This window comes from Rhinatrema bivittatum, chromosome 2 (genome assembly GCF_901001135.1).
Source record: "Rhinatrema bivittatum chromosome 2, aRhiBiv1.1, whole genome shotgun sequence".
Taxonomy (NCBI): domain Eukaryota; kingdom Metazoa; phylum Chordata; class Amphibia; order Gymnophiona; family Rhinatrematidae; genus Rhinatrema; species Rhinatrema bivittatum.
Window position 1 is genome coordinate 104,619,931 of NC_042616.1, and position 21,405 is coordinate 104,641,335.

Sequence of the window (21,405 nt, forward strand, 5' to 3'; positions counted from 1 at the left end):
TTTTACTGGTATGCTACTTCCTACACCAGTGGAACAGATGTCCTCCATTCTGATTTGTTTGTTTGAAAACTTAATATATCGCTTTTTCATATAAAAAATTTATCAGAGTGGATACATTAATAAAAAGCATCAAGCATAAAATTTACAGTGCAAAATAAAAAAAATTAAATAATACATAACAATGAAACATAATAAAATCAGAAACACAAAGAAAAAATAAATAAAATACACTATTCCATTTCACTAAATAAAACTGACAAGTCCCTAAGAATTAAAAGCTTGGCTAAAAAAAATTGCATTAATCCCATTATAAAATACATTTTAAATAAATATTTAAATGTATTTGAACCCCGAAACAAGTTGTAACAAATCAGTACATAGGCTGCTATAGAAGCTTCAGACCAGAGTATAGCAGATATCTTTGTCAGTACTGCCAGTGTCAAGAAACTGGATATCAAGTATAAAGTTTTATTTTGTCTAGGCCATTAAAAATTCCAAATTCCCCATCAGTCGGTGGTGATGGAATCAGCTTTAAAGAAGACAAAAAGATATAAAATGCATTCTAATTCCTCTCCTGACTAGGATGTTGCCTTGTTAGCTCAGCAAAGAAAACTTTTCCAATTAGCTATGCTAAGTTCTAGAATAGCTGCTTATCAGTTGTACATGGTACAGCATATATATTCTTGCCTATAAAAACTACAAGAAATAACTCAATATCTTCTATCAGATTTCAAGTATTTCCTAACAACTCTCCTGGAAGCTAAAGAATGTTGTAAACACTTCATTAGATCTACATATGCAGCATATGATAAATCGTTTAGAATTTCAACAATATCTATTGGAGCTTGGCCCTGAGCTTCAGGACTCTGGGAAGATGTTCATGAAAGACTGAGCTGACGCCCCATGTACAAGAGATAATCTTTTTAGAGAAAATGTGAAAGAAAGCGTGGATCATTGTGCTACTCTTCTCATCTTATCAGCAGCAATGCTAGAGCAACCTTCTATATCTTAAAAAGCTGCAACCTCAGTCTATACCATGTCTTGTAAAAGTCTTTACACCTGCTTAGTTTTTCACATTTTACTGTCTAAAAAATACATATCAGAATACATTAAAGTAGGAGTTTGTTTCACTGATCTACACAACATACTATCTACTTTATTCATAAAAGAACAATTTAGAAATATTCTAAAAGTAATTAATAAATAAACAAAATGTCTTGATTGCATAAATTGTCACATCCCTTGACTCAGTACTTGGCGGAAACCTCTTTTGCAGCAGTAACAGCCATGAGTTGTTGAGTGCAGTTTGCGCCCATTCTTCTTGGCAGAAGAGCTCTTTAATGTATTTTGTATTTTATTTTTTATACAGCAGTATGTGAAAGATGTACAATGGCATGAAAACTTTTGCAAGATATCATAAAAGGTATTATTTCTACTCAAGGAGAAGATATCAGTATTATTTTTTTCAATGATCTCACCCTCAACAGCATCATCAATAGCAGCCCAGGAAACATGTTACAGAAAGAACACAAACCAAATCTTTGCAGCACATTCAAATCAAATAAGAATTATTGATTATATTGTTATTCAAAAATTCCATTTAGACTTAGTCTTCCAGTGGGGGAAAGATTCCATTTCATTTCTGCATGATCTTTAATAAAACTAGATCATTGGGCACTAAAGATCATATAGCAAAGATACCAATTAAATTTCAAATCCACCATTCCCCAAACAGTCCTCCAAGATGTCATTTTCTAATTGTGAAACAAATTTGCTGGCCACGGGCACCAAGTCTTTATCTGTTTTTGAGCAGAAAGTGACCAACAGTGTAGCCTGAGATGGTAAGGTTCCTTCCTGTCAGCCATGCTATTCAACATTTACTTACTTCCTCTTTGCCATATATTAACTGGTTTAAGCATAGATTTCAAAATCTATGCTGATGATATACAGCTCCTCATACCCTACTTGTGCTCTATCACTTTTTATACAAAGCTCAGAAAAAGCAAAATTGCTTACCTTGTAATAGGTGTTATCCCAGGACAGCAGGATGTAGTCCTCACATATGGGTGACGTCACTGAACGGACGTCACCCATATGTGAGGACTAGCATCCTGCTTGTTCTGGGATAAAGCAAAATTGCTTACCTTGTAATAGGTGTTATCCCAGGACAGCAGGATGTAGTCCTCACATATGGGTGACGTCCGTTCAGTGACGTCACCCATATGTGAGGACTAGCATCCTGCTTGTCCTGGGATAAATATCTCCTTTTTTAAGTTCCTCCTTTTAACTATATACCGTGTCATCTGTTGTATTTCTTTATAATCTTTTACTTTTATCTAGTACATGTTTATTGTTCAATTATGTATGTTTACAGATTGTAAATTGCCTAGACCTCTATTTTTTGTATAAGTGCTATACAAAAGCTTTAAATAAATATAATATCCTGAGAGGTCTCCATGAAAGTAGGTATATCCAAACTATTTATAGATATAATAATACCAAAACTCCTTCGTAATTTACCCTTCATCGCTGGAATATAGAACATTCTAGAAAGGACCATCTCCTTTTCCTGGGATATTTTTAAAACTCTCTCAGATACTTTTTATAACTTTATATTTATTTTGATTTTGCAATTATGTAATACAAAAATACATGGGAAGCACAATAGGGATCAAAAGAAAACATAATAAAATAATACAATGCATAATTAGAAGTATTAGTCCCTATTTCTTTTAAGAACAATTAAAGGGTGTTGTGATTCCTCCCGTGGCCAGGGCCACGGGAGGCTTCTTACCTGCCTGCCCGATGCCATGTTTGGCCTGGAGGCCGCTGCCAACATCTTCCGCAGCCCAGCGGCCACCGTTGTGCCGCTGTGGCCAGAGCCGCACCGGTGTTCCCCTCTGCAGCTCACCTCGTCGCAGCGGTGTGTGGCTGGAGCCGCTGATGTTACCTGTCTTCACGGCAGGAGCCGCTCGTGGCCTGTTTTTCAGCGGCAGATGCCGCGCCGGGGTTCTCACATGTGGAAGAAGTTGCTATCAAAGCTGCTGTCCCACGGCGGGAGCCTCCAACTTCACATTTCAGGCCGCTGCCGTTCAGGCCTCTCTCGCAGACTGGAGCCGCCCCCGGACCCTCCAGCGCGGCAGGAACCGCCACCAGCCAGCCTTCCTTTTTGCGGCCCGGAGGCTGCAGTCCTTGGCCTCTCTTGCAGCGTAGTGCTGCTCCTGGAGGCCTCTTCAGCAGCAAGAAGCCACCTCCCATGTTGGGGCCTGCCTGCGGCCCTCTTCAGCTCCTGCATCTTCAGCGGCAGGGACGCCGCTGTCCAGGGTTCTGCCCAGCTTCCTCTAGGGGCGGGCCCGCCTCTCTTCTCCTGATTTAAAGGGCCAGTAGGGAGTGGTCCCTCTGGCTCCACCTGTGAGCCCCTCCCTGGGCATAGTCACCTCAGCTCTACAAAATGGCTCCTCCGTCACTTCCAACTTGCCTTCACAAGGAGCCAGTCCTTCTCCAGGATTCCTTGTTTTCTGCTCCAGCTTGGCACTTTCTCTTGAGATCCCAATCCGTTCCTGGTCTCTTCTTGATGTTCCGGTCCAGTCCTGATGTTCCGGTCCAGTCCTGATGTACCTCGGATTCGTCTTCATGTTCTGATGTCCGTCTTGTCCTGATTTCTTCAAGCTCCACCATGATCCATCCTAGTGTGGTCCGCAACCAGCCTGGCTGGGCTGAGTAGGGCGCGCTGTGGCCCAGTGGTCCGCGACCACCCCCGCTGGGGTGTGTAGGGTGCTGGTGGGTCTTCTCCATCGAATAGAACCGAAGATCTCCTTGTCCTTCATCACCTCCGGAGTGCAGAGTCTTCAAGATGTTTTGCTCGCTCTCCCTCACTGCCCTTAACTGAGTGTCCTGAGAGTCCAATTAGGATGTCTGGAGTCTTCGCCGAGGAGGCCTGATGTTTTAACCTGTTCCAGATGCTTTGGTTCCGGATTTGACTCCTAGCTTCCTTCCGTCCTCAATCCAACTTCTCTGGCCTGTTTCGCCAGGCCTACGATGCTTAGTCCAAGGTGGAGGTTGCTACAGGCGTCGCCCGGATTCCTTCTCATACTGAGTTTTAGCCTGCTTTTAACCTCGTCTCGTCCAAGTCTGATCTCAGTTTCAAGTCCTCGTCTTCTCCTGATCTTCAGTTCCAGGTTCTTGTCTTCGTCTGACCTTCAGTTCCACATCCATCCTATGCCAGATGTCTCCTTCCGCCCTTGTCCTCTGTCCAGCCTGCCGTTTCTTGCCATTACCCAGCGGCAGGTCTGAAAGAGCTTGGAATGGTCGGAGAACCACTCAGAGACCAAACCTTGCGTGGTTGGTCTCACTGAGGCTGCGCAGGTCGGCAGGGGCTTGGGTTGCTCCATTCCCAGACATGGATCGTCTCTCTGCAGGGGCACACAATACTCGTCCCACACTGGGGAGCGCCCCCTAGTGCTCTCTTCCATCGCAGCGCTTTCTCCCATCACAGCGCAACAAAGGGGAAGCAGGAAATTTAAGGAGATAGGAAAATAGCAAAACAAAAAGAAAATCATAGCAGGAGAAGAGCCATTAGTATACAAATCAGCATTAGGTCTCATTGGGGGCTAAAGAAGCTAACAAAGGCTTTCTAGAATCTAAGAAGGACTTCAATTGTTCTGGTATAAAGAAGATATAACAATCACTATTGTATTTAACTACACACTTATACAGATAGCGCAACTAAAAGGAGATTTCCAAATCGATAACTTCTTGTCTTAGGGCCCTTTTATATCCCCCTGTTATTTGTAAACCGATGTGATATGTCTATGAATGTCGGTATATAAAAGTTTTAAATAAATAAATAAAGTAACCCCCTCCTCCTTTCCTGAATTGTTTTAGCTATAATCAAAGTTTGATGTGATGATGTTTAATGTGTGATGTGTATGTACTCTGTTTAATGTGTGATTATGTTTAATGTGTGATTATGCTATGTACTCTGATTTAAAATTCGACTGTATTTTAATTTTTTTTCTTGTTGTAAACCGCTTAGCACATTGCATCTGCTATTGCCAGTATCAATTGTCAGGAAATATTCTAACAACTTGACCATAAAAAAGAGAGTTAAAATTCCTGAAGTACAATCTCATAACTCTTCTCAAGTCTTGCTCCATTAGAAAAGAAACAATAAATGGGTAGATTTTAAGAGCCGTGCATGCAGCCATGAAGGAAGGTGTTCCTGGCATTTACATGGTTAGAAGGCCAAATGATTGTGTGGGATCCTGGAGGAAGACCCATGAGCTTTTCTTCCTATGTATACTGATGTTATATTATGTGATGTAAAAGTCTTGAAACTCTGTGTTAGTCTTCTAAGTAGAAGTTGTCTCAAGTATTTACTGTGTTTTTCCATGAAGAGGAATTACTGTGGAACTGACTTGAACTGGATACGTGGACTGGATTTAAGATTTGCCCAATGATGAGTTTTTGCAACCTTGATTAAAGTTATCTGTTTATGTTGCAATCCTAAATTAGGGAATGCTCATGTTGTTGCCTTAGCTCAGGGGTCGGGAACCCATGGCTCGCGAGCCAGATATGGCTCTTTTGAGGGCTGCATCTGGCTCGCAGACACGTGTCGCCATACTTCGCGGTTCCCCGCTGACCCAGCTGCTCCCCGGTCCTCCGCCGCCCGGGCTTAAAATGCTGTCAGCCCGGGCGGAACGCGGCAGGACAGCTGGAGTCAGCGGCACCGGCGTGCTCTCTTCTCCTCCCCCCCCCCCCCCCCGCGGCCCGGAAGAGGAAGTGGAGAGCATCGGGTGCCTGCGCGGGAAGAAGAGACCACACTAGCGTGGTCTCTTCTTCCGCGCAGGCACCCGATGCTCACCACTTCCTCTTCCGGGCCGCGGGGGGGAGGAGAAGAGAGCACGCCGACTGGAGTCATCCGGGTGCCTGCGCGGGAGTCATCGGGTGTCAGCCGGGTGCCAGCGCTGGAGTCATCGGGTGCCTGCGCGGGTCTTCCCGCGCAGGCACCCGATGCTCTCCACTTCCTCTTCCGGGCCGCGGGAAGAAGAGAGCACGCCGGTGCTCTCTTCTTCCCGCGGCCCGGAAGAGGAAGTGGAGAGCATCGGGTGCCTGCGCGGGAAGAAGACTGCAGCGCGGCTCGGAGGAAAATGAAAATCTTCAACCGCGGCCGATGGGACTCCGCCTTCGCCTCCGCGAGGGCTGAAAATGAAGGAGGTTAGCGTTGGGAGGTGGCTGCTGCTGCCGCGAGTTCCCGGGGGGGGGGGGGGGGAGAGAGAGAGTGAATGAGCGAGCAAGCATGTGTGTTTGAGATCCTGTGTGTGTGAGTGAGAGATTGCATGTATGTGAATGATTGAGAGCCTGTATATGTGAAAGAGAGTATGTCTGTGATTGAGATCCTGCCTGTGAGAGAGAGAGCATGAATGTAAGTTTACCATTGGGAACCTGTATGTGTAAGTTTGTAATTGAAAACCTGTTTGTTTGAAAGAGTATGTGTGTATGATTGAGATCCTTTGTGTGTGAGAGAGATCATGTGTATGTATGATTAAGAGCCTGTGTGTATAAGTAAGAGAGAGATCATGTGTGTCTGTGTCTGATTGACAGCTGGTTTAGGTGATGGAGCATGTGAGTATGTGATTGAGAGCCTGTGTTTAAATGAGAGAGAGAGACCATGTGTGTCTGTGTGATTGAGAGCTGATTTAGGTGAGGGAGCATGTGAGTATGTGATTGAGAGCCTGTGTTTAAATGAGAGAGAGAGAGACCATGTGTGTCTGTGTGTGATTGAGAGCTGATTTAGGTGAGGGAGCATGTGAGTATGTGATTGAGAGCCTGTGTGTAAATGAGAGAAAGAGAGGACATGTTTGTAAGCATGTGAATGAGAGTCTGTGTGTGAGAGAAAAAGACAGCATGTATTTATGTGATTGAAAGCCTGTGTGTGTGTAAGCGTGAAAAGATAGACAGCATGTGTGTAAATGTGTAATTAAGAGCCTATATAAGTGAGAGAGAAAAAACATTTGTATATGTGAGTGACTGAGAGCATGTGTGTATAGGTGTGTCATTGAGAGCCAGTGTGAGAGAGAGCGCTGGTATGTGACTGAGAGAGGAGAAAGTTCCAAGCAAACCACCCCACCTCCTGCTAATTCAGAACAATCTCAGGACACCTGGATATCAAACGTTCCCAGGTATGCAGAGCAAAAAAAATTTTGTATCCTTATTATTTTTCATTACTGGATCTTTGTGTCTGCTATTTTGAAATATTTTGTTGGTATCTGGAAATGTTTTATATGAGTTTTTAATTATTGGATATTCCACTCATCAGCTGTTTCGAAATATGTTCTTTTTGTTAGTACAGTTTTACTGCTGATGATTTTATATTTCTTGATTTGTTTTATAAGGATGTGTGATGTTTCTTTTTTCCTTTGTTACACTGCATACAGAGACTCTGGCTTGTTGCAGTTTCCAATTCAGTTTTTTCTGCATGCTTCTTGTTATGCGTTTTGGTCTCTTTATTCTATGTTAGGTGAGGGACAGCACGTGATTCAGGTGAGGTTTTCTGCTGGCGTGTAGTTTCTGTGTAGGACTCTATAGCAGCCTGACTTGGTCCGTTTTCCTAATAGGAGATGTATTGGTGTCTTAAGGCCTGGTGTAATATTTTCAGAGACTTATTGTACTTTAAAAGTGTGATCTTACATAAAATGCACACATTTACTTGTATTTAGTTTTAAACATATTGTATGGCTCTCATGGAATTACATTTTAAAATATGTGGCGTTTATGGCTCTCTCAGCCAAAAAGGTTCCTGACCCCTGCCTTAGCTCTTAATAAACCAGCATTGACGCACCATTCCCTGTGTGTTTTATATTGCAGGTGCTTACAATCTGACAATACTATATCAGCATAACTTGAAAATGTAAAAGATTTTTCTTTTTTCCATCAATCTATATTTTCCAGATTCATAAAAGGCCTAAATCATCTTAAACCTCCGATAAGAGTAGTACTGGCTCACTCATGAAACCACCATTCGAGCCTTTGGTGATAGCAGAACTAAAATTCCTTTCTTGGAAAGTTTATTTTATTTTTAATAGCAGTTACATCAGCCAGCTACAAGCCTTGGTATTGTACTCTCCCTTTACTCAGATTTTCCATAACAGAGCAATTTTGAAAACTCTTCATAAGTTTCTACAAAAAGTGGTCTTTCAATTTCATCTAACTCAATCCATTGTTTTGCCTGCATTTTTACCAAGACCACACATTAATAAAGGTGAACAGGCTCTTCATATTTTGGTTTGCAGAAAAATTATGCTATTTTGTTTACAAAGAACAAAGTCTTACAGGAAGTCTTCACAACTACTCATTGACTACAACCCAATCAGCCAAGGTTTCTTGATAACAAAGAGAACTCTTTCAGTTTGAATCTCTGATTGCATTTTTTACTGTTATAATCAATCAGAACAATATCTTCTTAGTAAAGTGAAGGCTCATCAAGTCAAAGCTACAGCAACTTCCTTAGCACATCTTCACTCTGCATCCATAAAGGACATATGCAGAGCAGCCAACTGGTCTTCTATCCATATATTTATTGCTCATTACTGTATAGAAAATCCTTCAAGTGAAAACTACAATTTTGGCCAAGCAGTAACTCTAACAGCCGCAACTGTGTTGTTGTCCCGTCTTTGTCCCTCCTACTCCCCAACTTCCCACCACCCCGTTACCTCTGAGTGACCCCTAGCCATGCATAGATACATTCATTAAATAAGGAATAAGAACAAACATGGATGTTGGATAAAAAAGGCTGCAGCTGTATTATTAACCATATATGTATACCCCTAATAAACTAATACCCAAGCTGGTATGGCAGTTGCCCAAGACCAGGCTACACCACCTCAGCTGCCCCCAATGCTGCCCAGAAAGGCAGCATCAAACCCTGGCCCCCCACCTTGTCCCCAAGCAAGGGGGCCCCTGACCTGCGGTGTACAGAACTCCACACCCTGTGCCACCCAAGGTACCAGTCCACTGCTGTCTTGGACCATGATGCCCGCCTGCACCACATTCAAAATGCCCCTATTGGCCTGGTTAACTGCCACAGGCATGAGGTAGGGCACATCCTTGCCTCATGCTGCCTCCCAACATCTAGCTGCAGCTGAGTTCCATCTCAAAAACCATCCCTCCATAGCTTCCTGCTGGGTGTTGTTGAGTGTATCATAGACAATGTCCAAAAGATGGACGGTCTGACCTGAACAAACCTTTACATTGGACATCCCCCCCAGTTCATGCCTTATATGGCAACCACTGGACTTGCGGTCCATACACCGATCGTACGGTTGAACGTCTTGAGTCCCCTCCTCTGCATTCCTGACTGTGGAAACCAAGCATCTGCTTCGGCCAGGTCATTCTTGACCCTCATAACTAGCTGCCTGCTTGATAATTCCTCAAGGTCGATGCCCCCCAAATACGTTATGATGGCATCTGGAGCTGCCATCGAATCCCTCAAGCATCGAAGAAAAGGGGGAAGAAATGGTCCCAATGCATACCTAGCTTACCCATCCATGTCGCAACCAGCACGTGAGGTGCCAATCCAAAGTGTGGTCCCTGGGGGCACTCATGTTCTCTCCTGGCAGCCTGCTGTACAAAAGAGTATCCGATACACTAACCCATCAGTTGGGCCTGACACAGATCTGAAAAATGACGTTAGGAGATATGATTAAATGTGCTTGCCTGTTCTATCCTAGCATACGTATTCACTGCAGCTGATCTTCATCTTCCTATCTGCCATATTGGTGTCGATCCGAATACCCACTTGTGCGGTGTTTGTGGCTGCTCTAATCCATAAGGAGTGTGTGGTAAATTTCCTGACATCAGGCTTTCCGCTTGTTACTACTTTTCTGAGCACTGATCAATGGGACCTGGTTGGCATGCAGCAACCAGTGTGCCCCCCCCAAAGGTTATTTGCAGCATTTATTGTTTCGAAAAGGAGAGGTAATTTGCCTTTAGTAAACCCTGAGTGGGAATTGATCCCTGGCTTCCCTGGATCAGAGCCATTGCTTTGAACAATAGGCTACTACTCTACACGTGATCTCCTCGACTGCACTTTTTCCATAGAAGGCCAGATCTGCTAGATGTCTAGCCACCAAGCCTCTAAATGCCCATTCCCTGTACGTACCAGGATCAGTCCAGACGGTGGGTTATGTCCCCCGTCCAGCAGATGGAGTCAGAACAAAAAGCTCGGGGGGAGGTCCTATATGATCTCATCCCCTATGCCTCAATCCTCAGTATCTTCTGACTCCAGCAGATGTGAGCAGGGGACTGGCAGTCCCCAGCACAGGAGATTAGGTTTCTAGGCCTTTTCTGTCTGAGGGATCAAGAAAAAAAAAAAAAAGAGATATGAAGAGCAGGAGCAGGGCAGGTTAAGCTACGGTGGTGGCTGGGTTAGTGCAAGAGGGACTTGCTGACAGGCTGCTCTCTTGTGTTCTTTCCTCTGTGCCTCTTCCCTCTCTTCCTTGCTTTTAGGGTAAGTGCTAAAATTTTTATTTTTTTTATTTTAGGTTTGCTTTCCTTTTGCAGTTTGCCGGTGCTGTGCATCGCGCCGGATCGTCGGGGGACAAGTCAGTGGGGCTGACCCCACCCCCCCAGGCTCTTTATCGGTTTCGACGCTGACCTGCGGCCCCGCAAAGTACCATTCCCCGGGGCCGCTAGCCGCTGGGAGGCTACATTCCCCGGCGGGTCAGCAAGGGGGGGAGGGTGATTTGCACGCCTGGGCCACCGAATCGTAGGGGTTGTGTGCCGCACCGCGTGTTGCCTGCCTCCCCTGGGGCCTCGTCATGCCGCGCGCGGTGGGCTGTTCGTCCTGCGGCCGGCAGGGGTGCCGGCTTTCGCGGGAGGGGCTCTGTCCGAGCTGCCTCCCCGCGGGAGAGAACAGCTCTCTTCAGGGGGGTGGCACAGGAGACCGTGGGGAAGACAGCGAGCATCGGCAGCGGCAGGCCCCGTTCCCACTGAGCACGGGAATGGCGGCCATTTTGTTCTCAGATGAGGATGCCGGCATTTCGGACAAGAAGGCAGGGGGCCCGATTTCAACGGTGCCTTCCGTTTTGGCACCTCTTGGAGAGCAGGAACGCAGTCAGCCGGCTGGGGAGTCTCCGGTGGGCCCCCCCCAGGGGGTTCCCTTATTCTGTCCGGAGTTTGTGGTGCTTACGCACAGGGCTTTTTTGCAGAGCAGCAGTCAGCCCCTGGGGTTTCCCCTGGGGTTTCCCCTGGGTTCCCCCCCCTTGAAACTGCCTCGCTTAGACCCTGCACTGGGGGTGTCTCCTGTACAGAGGAGTGGGCAGCATTTAAGGGCAGCGCAGGGGTCCTCCTGGGCTCTCGCGGGGCCTTCGCGGGACTTGACCGTCACCCCGGTAGAGGACCCCCTCCCGGACCCAGCCGGGGATGATCCCACCTTGGCGACTCAGGTGGAGGGTGACGATCCGAGGGTTCTCCGCATTTTTCAGGCGGATGAGCTGGATGACCTTATTCCTCACATTCTTCAGGAGATGGACATTGATTGCCCCTCCAGAGCCAGCCGCACCAGACCCCAAGGTGACGAAGGGGGACCCTCTCCTGGCAGGTCTCCAGCCCCTGTCCAAGGCTTTCCCGACGCGTCCCACCTTTTTGCAGTTGATCACCAGGGAATGGGACGCGCCGAAGGCTTCTCTCAAGGTCAGCAGAGCTATGGAAAAGCTCTATCCCCTCCCTGTGGACTTCCTTGAGCTTCTCAAGGTCCCGGCGGTGGATTCGGCAGTCTCGGCAATCACGAAGCGTACTACCATCCCTGTCACGGGTGGCACGGCCTTGAAGGATCTTCAGGACAGGAAGCTGGAGGTCTATCTTAAGCAAGTCTTCGAGGTGTCGGCGCTCGGGGTGCGAGTGGCCATCTGTAGTTCTTTGGCACAGAGAGCGGGACTCCGTTGGGTGCAACAGCTGCTCACCTCACAGGACCTCCCAACCGTGGAGGCTCAGCAGGCGGCCAGGTTGGAGTCCGTAATGGCTTATGGGGCGGATGCCCTCTATGACCTCCTCCGGGTCCTATCTCGGTCAATGGTGGCAGCAGTGTCGGTCCGTCGTCTTCTATGGCTCCGCAACTGGTCGCCAGATTCCTCGTCCAAGACCCGTCTGGGATCGCTTCCTTTCAAGGGCAAGTTCCTTTTCGGTGACGATCTGGACCAAATCTTCAAGTCTGTCAATGAAAATGCGGTGTGTAAGCTTCCGGAAGATAGACCTCGCTCCACCAGGTGGTTCAGTTTTTCTAGGAATCGGTCCTGGAACCAGCGTTGGTCTCGTACTGGCAGACAGCAGCAGCCACCCCGAAATCTGTCATCTCGTTCTCATACCTGGAACCGGTCCTTTCGGGGCCGTAGGCCCGGCAAGGAGGCCCCACCTTCCGGCTCCTCCTCGAAGTTGGCGCTATGATGCCACAAGCCGACCCCGCGGGTGGGGGGCCAGCTTGCTCTCTTTTACAAAGAGTGGGTCTGCATCACGTCGGATCAGTGGGTTTTGGATATTATAAAGCACGGTTATGCATTGGATTTTGTCCATGCACCCAGGGACAGGTTTCTTTTCTCCCCATGCGGGTCTCTTCACAAACAAGGAGCTGTTTGTCAGACCCTCAATCGTCTTCTGGCATTAGGGGCGATAATGCCGGTTTCCGCCTCCGAGCTGGGTAGAGGTCATTACTCTATCTATTTCGTGGTTCCCAAGAAGGAGGGCACGTTCTGGCCTATCCTAGACCTCAAGACCATCAACAGGTCTCTTCGGGATCCACGCTTTCGCATGGAAACTCTCCGCTCTGTGTTAGCTGCGGTTCATCAGGGGGAATTTCTCGCTTCCCTGGATCTCACGGAGGCGTACCTTCATATCCCGATCCATCGAGATTATCAACAATATCTCCGCTTCCAGGTACTCGGGCAGCATTCCCAATTCCGGGCTGTACCCTTCGGTTTGGCAACGGCTCCACGCGTTTTTACGAAGGTGATGGTTGTAGTCGTGGCGGCGCTCCGTCGAGAAGGTATCCTTGTTCACCCTTACCTGGACGACTGGCTCATTCGGGCGAAGTCCCAACCTCAGGGTTTTCAAGCTGTGGACCGGGTGGTGCGTCTACTTCGGTCACTGGGCTGGACTATCAACTATGACAAGAGCAACCTCACACCCTCTCAGTCGTTGAATTTTCTGGGCGCTCACTTCGACACAAGGGCGGGCAAGGTGTTCCTGCATCCGGAGCGTGCGCAAGCGTTGCGCGCACAGATCCTGCGCTTCGCGTCACTCCCAGAACCCACAGCGTGGGATTATCTCCAAGTTCTGGGGACCATGGCGTCCACGATCGACCTGGTGCCGTGGGCTTCTGCGCATCTGCGTCCTCTTCAGAAGGCATTGCTATCCTGGTGGAAGCCGGTGTCACGGGATTTCCAGGCAGTCCTCCCGATCCCAGTGGCAGCTCGCCTCAGCCTCCACTGGTGGCTGGAGCCCCGACACCTGGCCCGAGGTGTGTCCTTGGAGGATCTGGACTGGATGGTGGTCACCACGGACGCCAGTCTCACCGGATGGGGAGCGGTCTGTCGGTCGAGCTCCATCCAAGGCAGGTGGACGAAGGAACAGATGCAGTGGCCCATCAATCGCTTGGAGACCAGGGCGGTTTGCCTAACCCTGAAGGGATTCCTCCCCCTGGTTCGTCAGCGGGCGGTCAGGATCCTGTCGGACAACGCGACCGCGGTGTCTTACATCAACCGCCAGGGAGGCACGAGGAGTCGACATGTCTCGTGGGAAGCGGAAAAGCTGATGCATTGGGCGGCCTCTCACATCGCAGGCATGGGCAATGTGCACGTGGACTTTCTCAGCCGTCAGCGTCTGGATCCCGGGGAGTGGGAGCTCTCCATGGAGGCCATGAGTCTGCTCGTACGTCGGTGGGGGACGCCTCACATGGACCTCATGGCCACAGCCGTCAACGCAAAGACACCTCGCTTCTTCAGTCGCAGAAGGGAGCACGGCGTGAAAGGAGTCGATGCCCTGGTTCTCCCATGGCCCAGGCAGATCCTCTTGTATGTCTTCCCACCGTGGCTCCTGGTGGGGAAGGTGATTTGACGGATAGAGAGTCATCCAGGGCCGGTAATTCTGGTGGCACCGGAGTGGCCCCATTGCCCGTGGTTCGCGGACCTCCTCAACCTGGCAGTCAAGGAGCCGGTTTGTCTCGGTCACCTCCTGTGACTTCTCCGACAAGGTCCCATATTTTTCGAGGAGGCAGATCGCTTCTGTCTTGCGGCCTGGCTTTTGAGAGGGGCAAATTGAGGCGTCGAGGATATCCGGAGGTAGTGATTTCCACTCTGCTGCGGGTGCGGAAGACGTCTACCTCCGTTACGTACGTGAGGGTGTGGAAGGTTTTTGAGAATTGGTGCGTCTCGCGTTCCATTCGTCTGGCTCATGCCTCGGTGGCGCAGATTCTTTCTTTCCTGCATGCCGGTCTGGATTTGGGTCTCGCGTATAACTCCATCAGGGTCCAGGTGGCGGCTTTGGAAGCTCTTCTCCACAACAGAAAGGAATCACTACTCTCATCCCATCCAGATATTCTGCGGTTCCTCAAGGGGGTGCGGCATCTGAAGCCGCCGTCTAGGCCGTCCTGTCCTTCTTGGAGCCTCAATCTGGTGCTCCGTGTCCTTGGCGGTCCACCCTTCGAGCCCCTATGGACGGCCACCATCAAAGATCTCACTCTCAAGACTATTTTTCTGGTGGCAATTAGTTCAGCGCACCATATTTCGGAGCTCCAGGCGTTGTCCTGTCGGGAGCCATATCTTCATTTCACTGAGGAAGGGGTTTCTTTGCGCACGGAAACCTCCTTTCTGCCTAAGGTAGTCTCTGCCTTTCATCTCAATCAGTCAGTGGAGCTACCTTCCTTCTCGTCGGAAGACTCCAGGCAGCTACGCACTTTGGAGTCAAGCGCTGTCTGATGCAATACTTGGCGTCTACCAATGATTTCCGGCTCTCGGATCATTTGTTTGTCATCTGGTCAGGGCCTAGGAAGGGTTGTATGGCTTCCAAGACCACCATCGCCCGATGGCTGAAGGGTGCGATTGCCTCTGCGTATCTCGGGACTGGTCGACAGCCACCGCTGGGGGTTAAGGCACACTCCCTTCGGTCGCAAGCCACGTCTTGGGCAGAAAGCACGTCGGTATCCTCGCAGGAGATCTGCAGGGCGGCCACTTGGAAGTCGCTCCATACTTTTTCTAGACACTATCGTTTGGATGTCCGGGCTCCCGTTTTTGGGTCCTTCGGTGATTGTGTCATTTGAGCAGGGCTTTCCTCGGCCCACCCGTTGTAGGGAAGCTTTGGTACATCCCACCGTCTGGACTGATCCTGGTACGTACAGGGAAAAGAAAATTATTCCTTACCTACTAATTTTCGTTCCTGTAGTACCATGGATCAGTCCAGACACCCTCCCTGGTTTGGGGTTTTTATGTCTGGATACGCCTCTGCTCGTCTGTTCTTTCTGGTTTCCTCCTGAACTACCTGGTAATCCAGGGCCTGTTAGTCTTACAGTTCGGTTCGCAAGTTCCCTTTGGGGGTTTGTTTTACTTCAGTTGCAAATTCTTATTACAGTTCTATTGAGAACGTTAGATCAATTAGTACCAGGATATAAGATTCATTGGTGTCAAACCCTTGTAGTACAGGGTCTCCTAAAGAAATAAGTAGGGTTTCTGTTGAGTGATTTTTTCTGAATCTCTGGTATGGATAATAGTATATTGTTGTCTTCTAGGTTTTTTTCTAGTTGTGATAGCACTGCTTTTTCGAGGAATTTAGCAATGAAAGGTTGGATATTGGTCGGTAATTGTCCCAATCATCGATTCTGCCAGTTTATTTTTTAGGATTGGTTCAATCACAGCTTGTTTTGCCCTAGCGGGGACCAGTCCTTCTTCTAGTGAGTGGTTTATTATGGTTGTGAATATTGGAGTTATGATGCTTTTTACTGTTTTTTAGGGCAGTAGCAGGTATTGGATCCAATGGATGGATAGCAGGTTTGATTTTAGTGATGATTTGGTTTATTTCAAATTTGGATACTGGGTTGTGAATGAGTTACATTTCGCTTGACCAGAATTTTCTTTTGGCTCTTTTGTTGGTAAGCAAGTGGAGAATTGTGTTTTAGATTATTGATTTTGTTTAACAACGAGGTGGCATATTCATTGCATGTGTTCTTTGTAAAATCGTGGTTATTTGATGTGGAGGAGGATGGGTCCTTGATTAGGTTTTTAACTGTTTCAAAGAGTAATTTAGAATTAAATATTGCACTATGAATCTGTTTAGCATAGTAGTCTTTTTTTTGCTTTGTTGATTTGTTTGTGGATTTTGTTAATAGGGATTTGTATTTTTCTAGGGATTTCGTAGTTTGGCATTTTCGCCATTGCTTTTCAGATTTTCTCAGGGACAGTTTACTGTATCTAAGCTCTTTGCTGTATCAAGGTTTCTTTTGTTTAGTTGTGTTGTCTTCATTTTTGAATGATTTATTCTGGATTGGGCATAGGGTATCTGCTATTTCATTGATGATTTTTTCCCTGGAGTCAAAAGATAAGAAGGCATTATCGTGATCAAATTCTGTTATTTTATTTTTAATTGTTTCTTCAAGTATTTCCAGTTTTATCTTTTTTCTGTATGTGAAAGATTGATAATTTTGTGAGTTTGTTGAGTGGTGAGGAGAGTTACTTCAGCTTTTATTAGCTAGTGATCAGACCATGGTAATACGTTGTGAGAGGATTTGATTACACGGTTATTGTGATTGGCGAAAATTAGGTCAAGGATGTGTCCTGCTTTATGGGTGGAGTTAGTTACAAATTGTGACCAGCCCCCATAGTCTCTAGAAAGATTTCACATGCTGTAGATGTAGGTATGCTGTCTACATGTAGGTTAAAGTCCCCCAATATTATAGTTGATTCAGGAGAGGTGAGCAGTTTTTATGGAGGGTTCCTGGAGGGCAATAGGTCAAACTAATATATGTTGAGATCAGTTGAGTAAAGAACTTGCATAGAATGGAAGTTTCAAATCTGCACTTGTGATTTTTTCCCCCTTTTTTCCACCCACAGATGGAAGTGCAAAGTTGATGGGGTTTTTTGCCCGTGTATCCATATAAACAAAATTTTCAAAAGAAAAACTACCACATCTAAGTACAAAACTACCCATGGACTTTGCACCTAAGTCAACTACTGGAAATTGTCCCCTATATAAAAATTGTATAAAAGAATTCTTGTGAATTTCAATAAAAATATATGACACAAAAAATGATTAAGTGGCAAAATTACTCATCTTGGATGCTGCACATTTTAGAGTTCTGACCTGGGCGTGCTCCTCTTCCTGCCCCTGCCTTCTTCCTTTCCTCTTCTTCATCCCTGATGTTTCTGTTCCATCTCTTTCTTGCTGTCTCTCCCCTCACCATTCCAGTGGTGCTCGTCAATATTTCTTCTTGCCCAAGTGATCAAACTTAATCCCAGTAATATTTGTACACATTCATAGTGACACTCCTGTTTATTTATTTATTTATTTGCTTTTTTATACCGACATTCAATTCAAAATATCACACCGGTTTACATTGAACAAATTGTCAACAAATATTATTGAAGACCTAATACAGTATAACAGTTGAAAAACAGCGTGTGGAATAAGGAAAAAAAAACCCCCAAAAAACCCCCCAACTAATAATTATCGATAAATTAAACATAGAACTATATAAGATAATAAGCTAACATTATGAAACCAAAATTCAGTATCTCATCGATAATAAAAGGAACAAAACCGTGTATAAGGGGAAGAAATCTATCGAGTTTATTGGGGGAAAGCTTTGATAAAAAGCCATGTTTTAAGGTTTTTTCTAAAGGTGGATGTGGAGGGTTCAGTCCTTAGTGGTGGTGGAAGTGAGTTCCATAGAGTAGGACCAATTATAGAGGGGGCTCGATTTATAGTAGCTGTTTTGAGCATTTTTTTGCTGTAGGGAATAGAGAGTAAACCAGTGTCTGTAGAACGAAGATTTCTAGTAGAAATACAATGATAAAGTGGTTTTTGTAACCAAGATGAGTCATCATCGTACAATGCTTTATGAATAAGCAATTTGATAGGGATCTAGCGGCAGCATTTTGAAGCAGTTGAAGTGGCTTAATTGTGGAAGCAGGCAATCCTGTTAAGATGGAGTTGCAATAGTCTAATTTTGCAAAAATTAAGGCTTGTATTACTGTTCTAAAGTCAGGAGGATGTAGTAACGGTTTCAATTTTCTTAGAACTTGAAGTTTATAGAAACCTTCTTTAATTAGATTTTTTATGTGGGCTTTGAAATTAAGTTCTTTATCTAAGGTAATTCCAAGGTCCTTAACTGACGTGGATAATCTATAATTCGAGAGTACTGATGGATCTATAGGTGGAGGCGTTAACTTTTTGGAGAGAAGAAGGAACTCTGTTTTGTTATGATTGAGTGAAAGTGCCATTTGAGATAAGATAAGAAGTATTCAGTTTATCTCTCTCTTTGGAGATGATTTTTGTGTTCCCCCACCCCACAACACGGTTCATACTTTCTTGTCTTCCCCAAAAATGCCAACATAAGGTTTTAAGTCTTTAACAAGTGAGAAAGGTGTATTCTTAAATTTAAAATATTTGTATTTAAGATAGTGTAATTATATCTGACCTTGCACTCTCTGAAATAAAAAAAATGCTCTTATGTACAGGGTGATGGATATGGCTGTCCTGGGTGAACCAGAAAAAAACAATGGCCTTCTGGGACTAGCATTTGCGAAGAAATCTGGAGCACTGGAAATTCAGTACATAAAGAAAAAATGGGCAGTATCTCAACAAGAAGAAGCAAAGATGCTACACAGGATCTTGCACGAAGCTGTATAAAGACAAAAAAAGATGTTTTATGTTTTGGGATTTTTAAATGAACAGTACAGATATGATTTTGTATACAATTATTTCTGTATATTTCTAGACAAGCTGAAGATGTGCAATTTAATATCTTTGTTTTCAGTGTTTGTGTTTTTAAACAAGATTTTATCTATTTTCACTGGTAAGTAGTCTTTAGAAGGGAATGTATTTGAAAGAAACAACTTGTATTCATATGCAGTGTTGCACCAAATCCTTTCACCTTTGGATTATTGAGTATTACATTTACTCTTTGATTCAGGCTAGTTTGTTTTAGGGGCTGCAGAGTCATCCCCGTGCACTGTACACTGATATACACTTCTCAGAATACATTGTCTTTATGAATGATCTACAGCAATATCATGCATCCTTTCCCTAGCTTTCAGCACCATACCTGTTGCATTTCTACCATATTTAGGATTAGACACTACTCCGTGTGGAAGTACAGGAACCACTTTTACAGTTTCATCGTGTGTCTTGCTCTCTTATAGCTGAGAATGCTGGTTCCATCTAACTTCCAACTGTTAGGTCAAAGTTTAGAAGCCTCTTCTATATAATAGAACAGCTAGACTAACTGGCACCTACCAACTCCATTAAGATATTGTGTTAAATATGTGGGAAAAAATGTATTTTTTGTGGAAATTAGTTTTTTTTAATTGACTGTAAATTATTCTATTGCACAAATAACTTCTTGTATATTGTACTATAAATTAATATTTTCATAATCTTTGTATAAAGATTGTTTATAAATAAAGATATGTCACTATGTTTCAGTAGATATCGATATTCTAATATCAAATCGTTAAAAGTTTCAGAAAGTCTATACTTTTGGGGTGTTTGCCCTTAAAATATTATAAGGTAGATTTTAAAAAATGCGTGCGCACAGTTATTTTATGACATGCGCGTGTAGGCGCACGTTATAAAATACCAGTCCCGCGTGCTCATATGTGGGTGGGTGGCCTTCTCTGCTCACAGTGGGGAGGGGGGGGATTTTTGAAAAATCTGTGCAGTAACGCAGTCGGGTCTTTTGCAGATCTTCCCCGTCTGCTCCTTAATTGGAGCAGATGGGGAGGGAACTTTCCTATCCCTAACCTTCCTACCACTTCCTGACCCCTAAACTAACCCTAACATTTCCCATTTTTTAAATGTTTATACTTTCTGCTCCTCAAGAGCAGAAGTAAACTCAGCGCGCTGGCCAGCTGCAGGCGCATGCTTCCCTGGGACAGCGGCTAATGGCACTGGCCTGGCCCAACCACGCTCCCCAGCTCGCCCCCTTTTGCAGAGCCTGGCACTTCTGTGCGTAACGGGGGTTACGCGCGTGGCCAGACCCGTTCTAAAATGCGCAAGGCCCAGCCACCCATGTAAACCCCATTTTTACGCACTTGGCCCTTTTAAACTAGGTCAATATACAAAAAACATACAGGATTTCAACCACAGGTAATTATAATCATGAACAATATAACACCAATCTGTGTGTGTATTATTTTATAAAGATTTAATTTAACAAATTGTATCAAAAGTTCATTTAAAATGTTAATACTAACATACAAAACAATTTATATTATTCATATAAACTCATACACTCTCCACATTCATACCCAATACATATTCATCACATATAAATTACACATCAAAAATATCAGGATAATTTGTTAGACACTCCCCCTTCAATATTTTGTTCTTATACATGTATCATCCACTGTGATACCCTCCTTTCAATTTCTTTTCATTTCTTCTATTCCACTTAAATTCAATTTCTTCACAGCATGTTCATCTTCCTGACAAGAGACTCCTGTTTCACCCAAGGTTTCATCAGGGGATATAACAGCTATTTCACAATGGATCACCACTAATATAACAGGGAGCCATATATTTCAAATCTTCTCATTGCTAAAAATCCTATATCAACCAACAAATAATAATTAATGTATTTTGAATCATTAAATAAATCCAATATAATTTTCAATTTAATTCTTAATATACATATCATTTTAACCACTATATCAATATAAATCACCTGGTCACATACTATCAGACACACAATAACACATGAACAAGAATGCTTACCTGAACAAACAACTGTAACCCTTCTTACCCATATTCAGAAACTATCTGATCAATGTGTCTTCCATACACAAAACTATAAAGACAAAAAACAAACTATAAAATAATTAACACAACAACCAACCACATCACCTATATTTCTATATATATATCCCACATCTTCACTTACCCAAAGCATTTCCCGCCAATATTTCAGTGTTTCTTCAATGTGGCAACCTTTATAATTTCCTCTCTCATGCCACTATCAAAACATCAAAAACACATCGTACAACCTGAGCAATAATCCAATGACTACATACAATCCTAACCACCTCCAATAAATACAAAAACCCTTTTCAAAAACGTACCCAATTTTTATCATCACTGTTAACATCAAACAGCCATCTCATTCATCCAAAGAATGCCGTGGCTGCATACTCACAGCAGTGAGAC

General features: G+C 45.0%; 1 protein-coding gene across 1 annotated transcript in view; it reads left to right on the forward strand.

Annotated features, from left to right (window-relative positions):
* Positions 1–19,677, forward strand: part of WDR60 (WD repeat domain 60) — a 373,459-nt gene extending 353,782 nt beyond the window's left edge. Inside the window, exon 24 of the mRNA XM_029588515.1 lies at positions 18,717–19,677. Coding sequence (XP_029444375.1) covers positions 18,717–18,888 — 172 coding nt within the window. The 3' untranslated portion in view covers positions 18,889–19,677. The remainder of the gene's footprint in view (positions 1–18,716) is intronic.
* Positions 19,678–21,405: the final 1,728 nt, after the last annotated feature.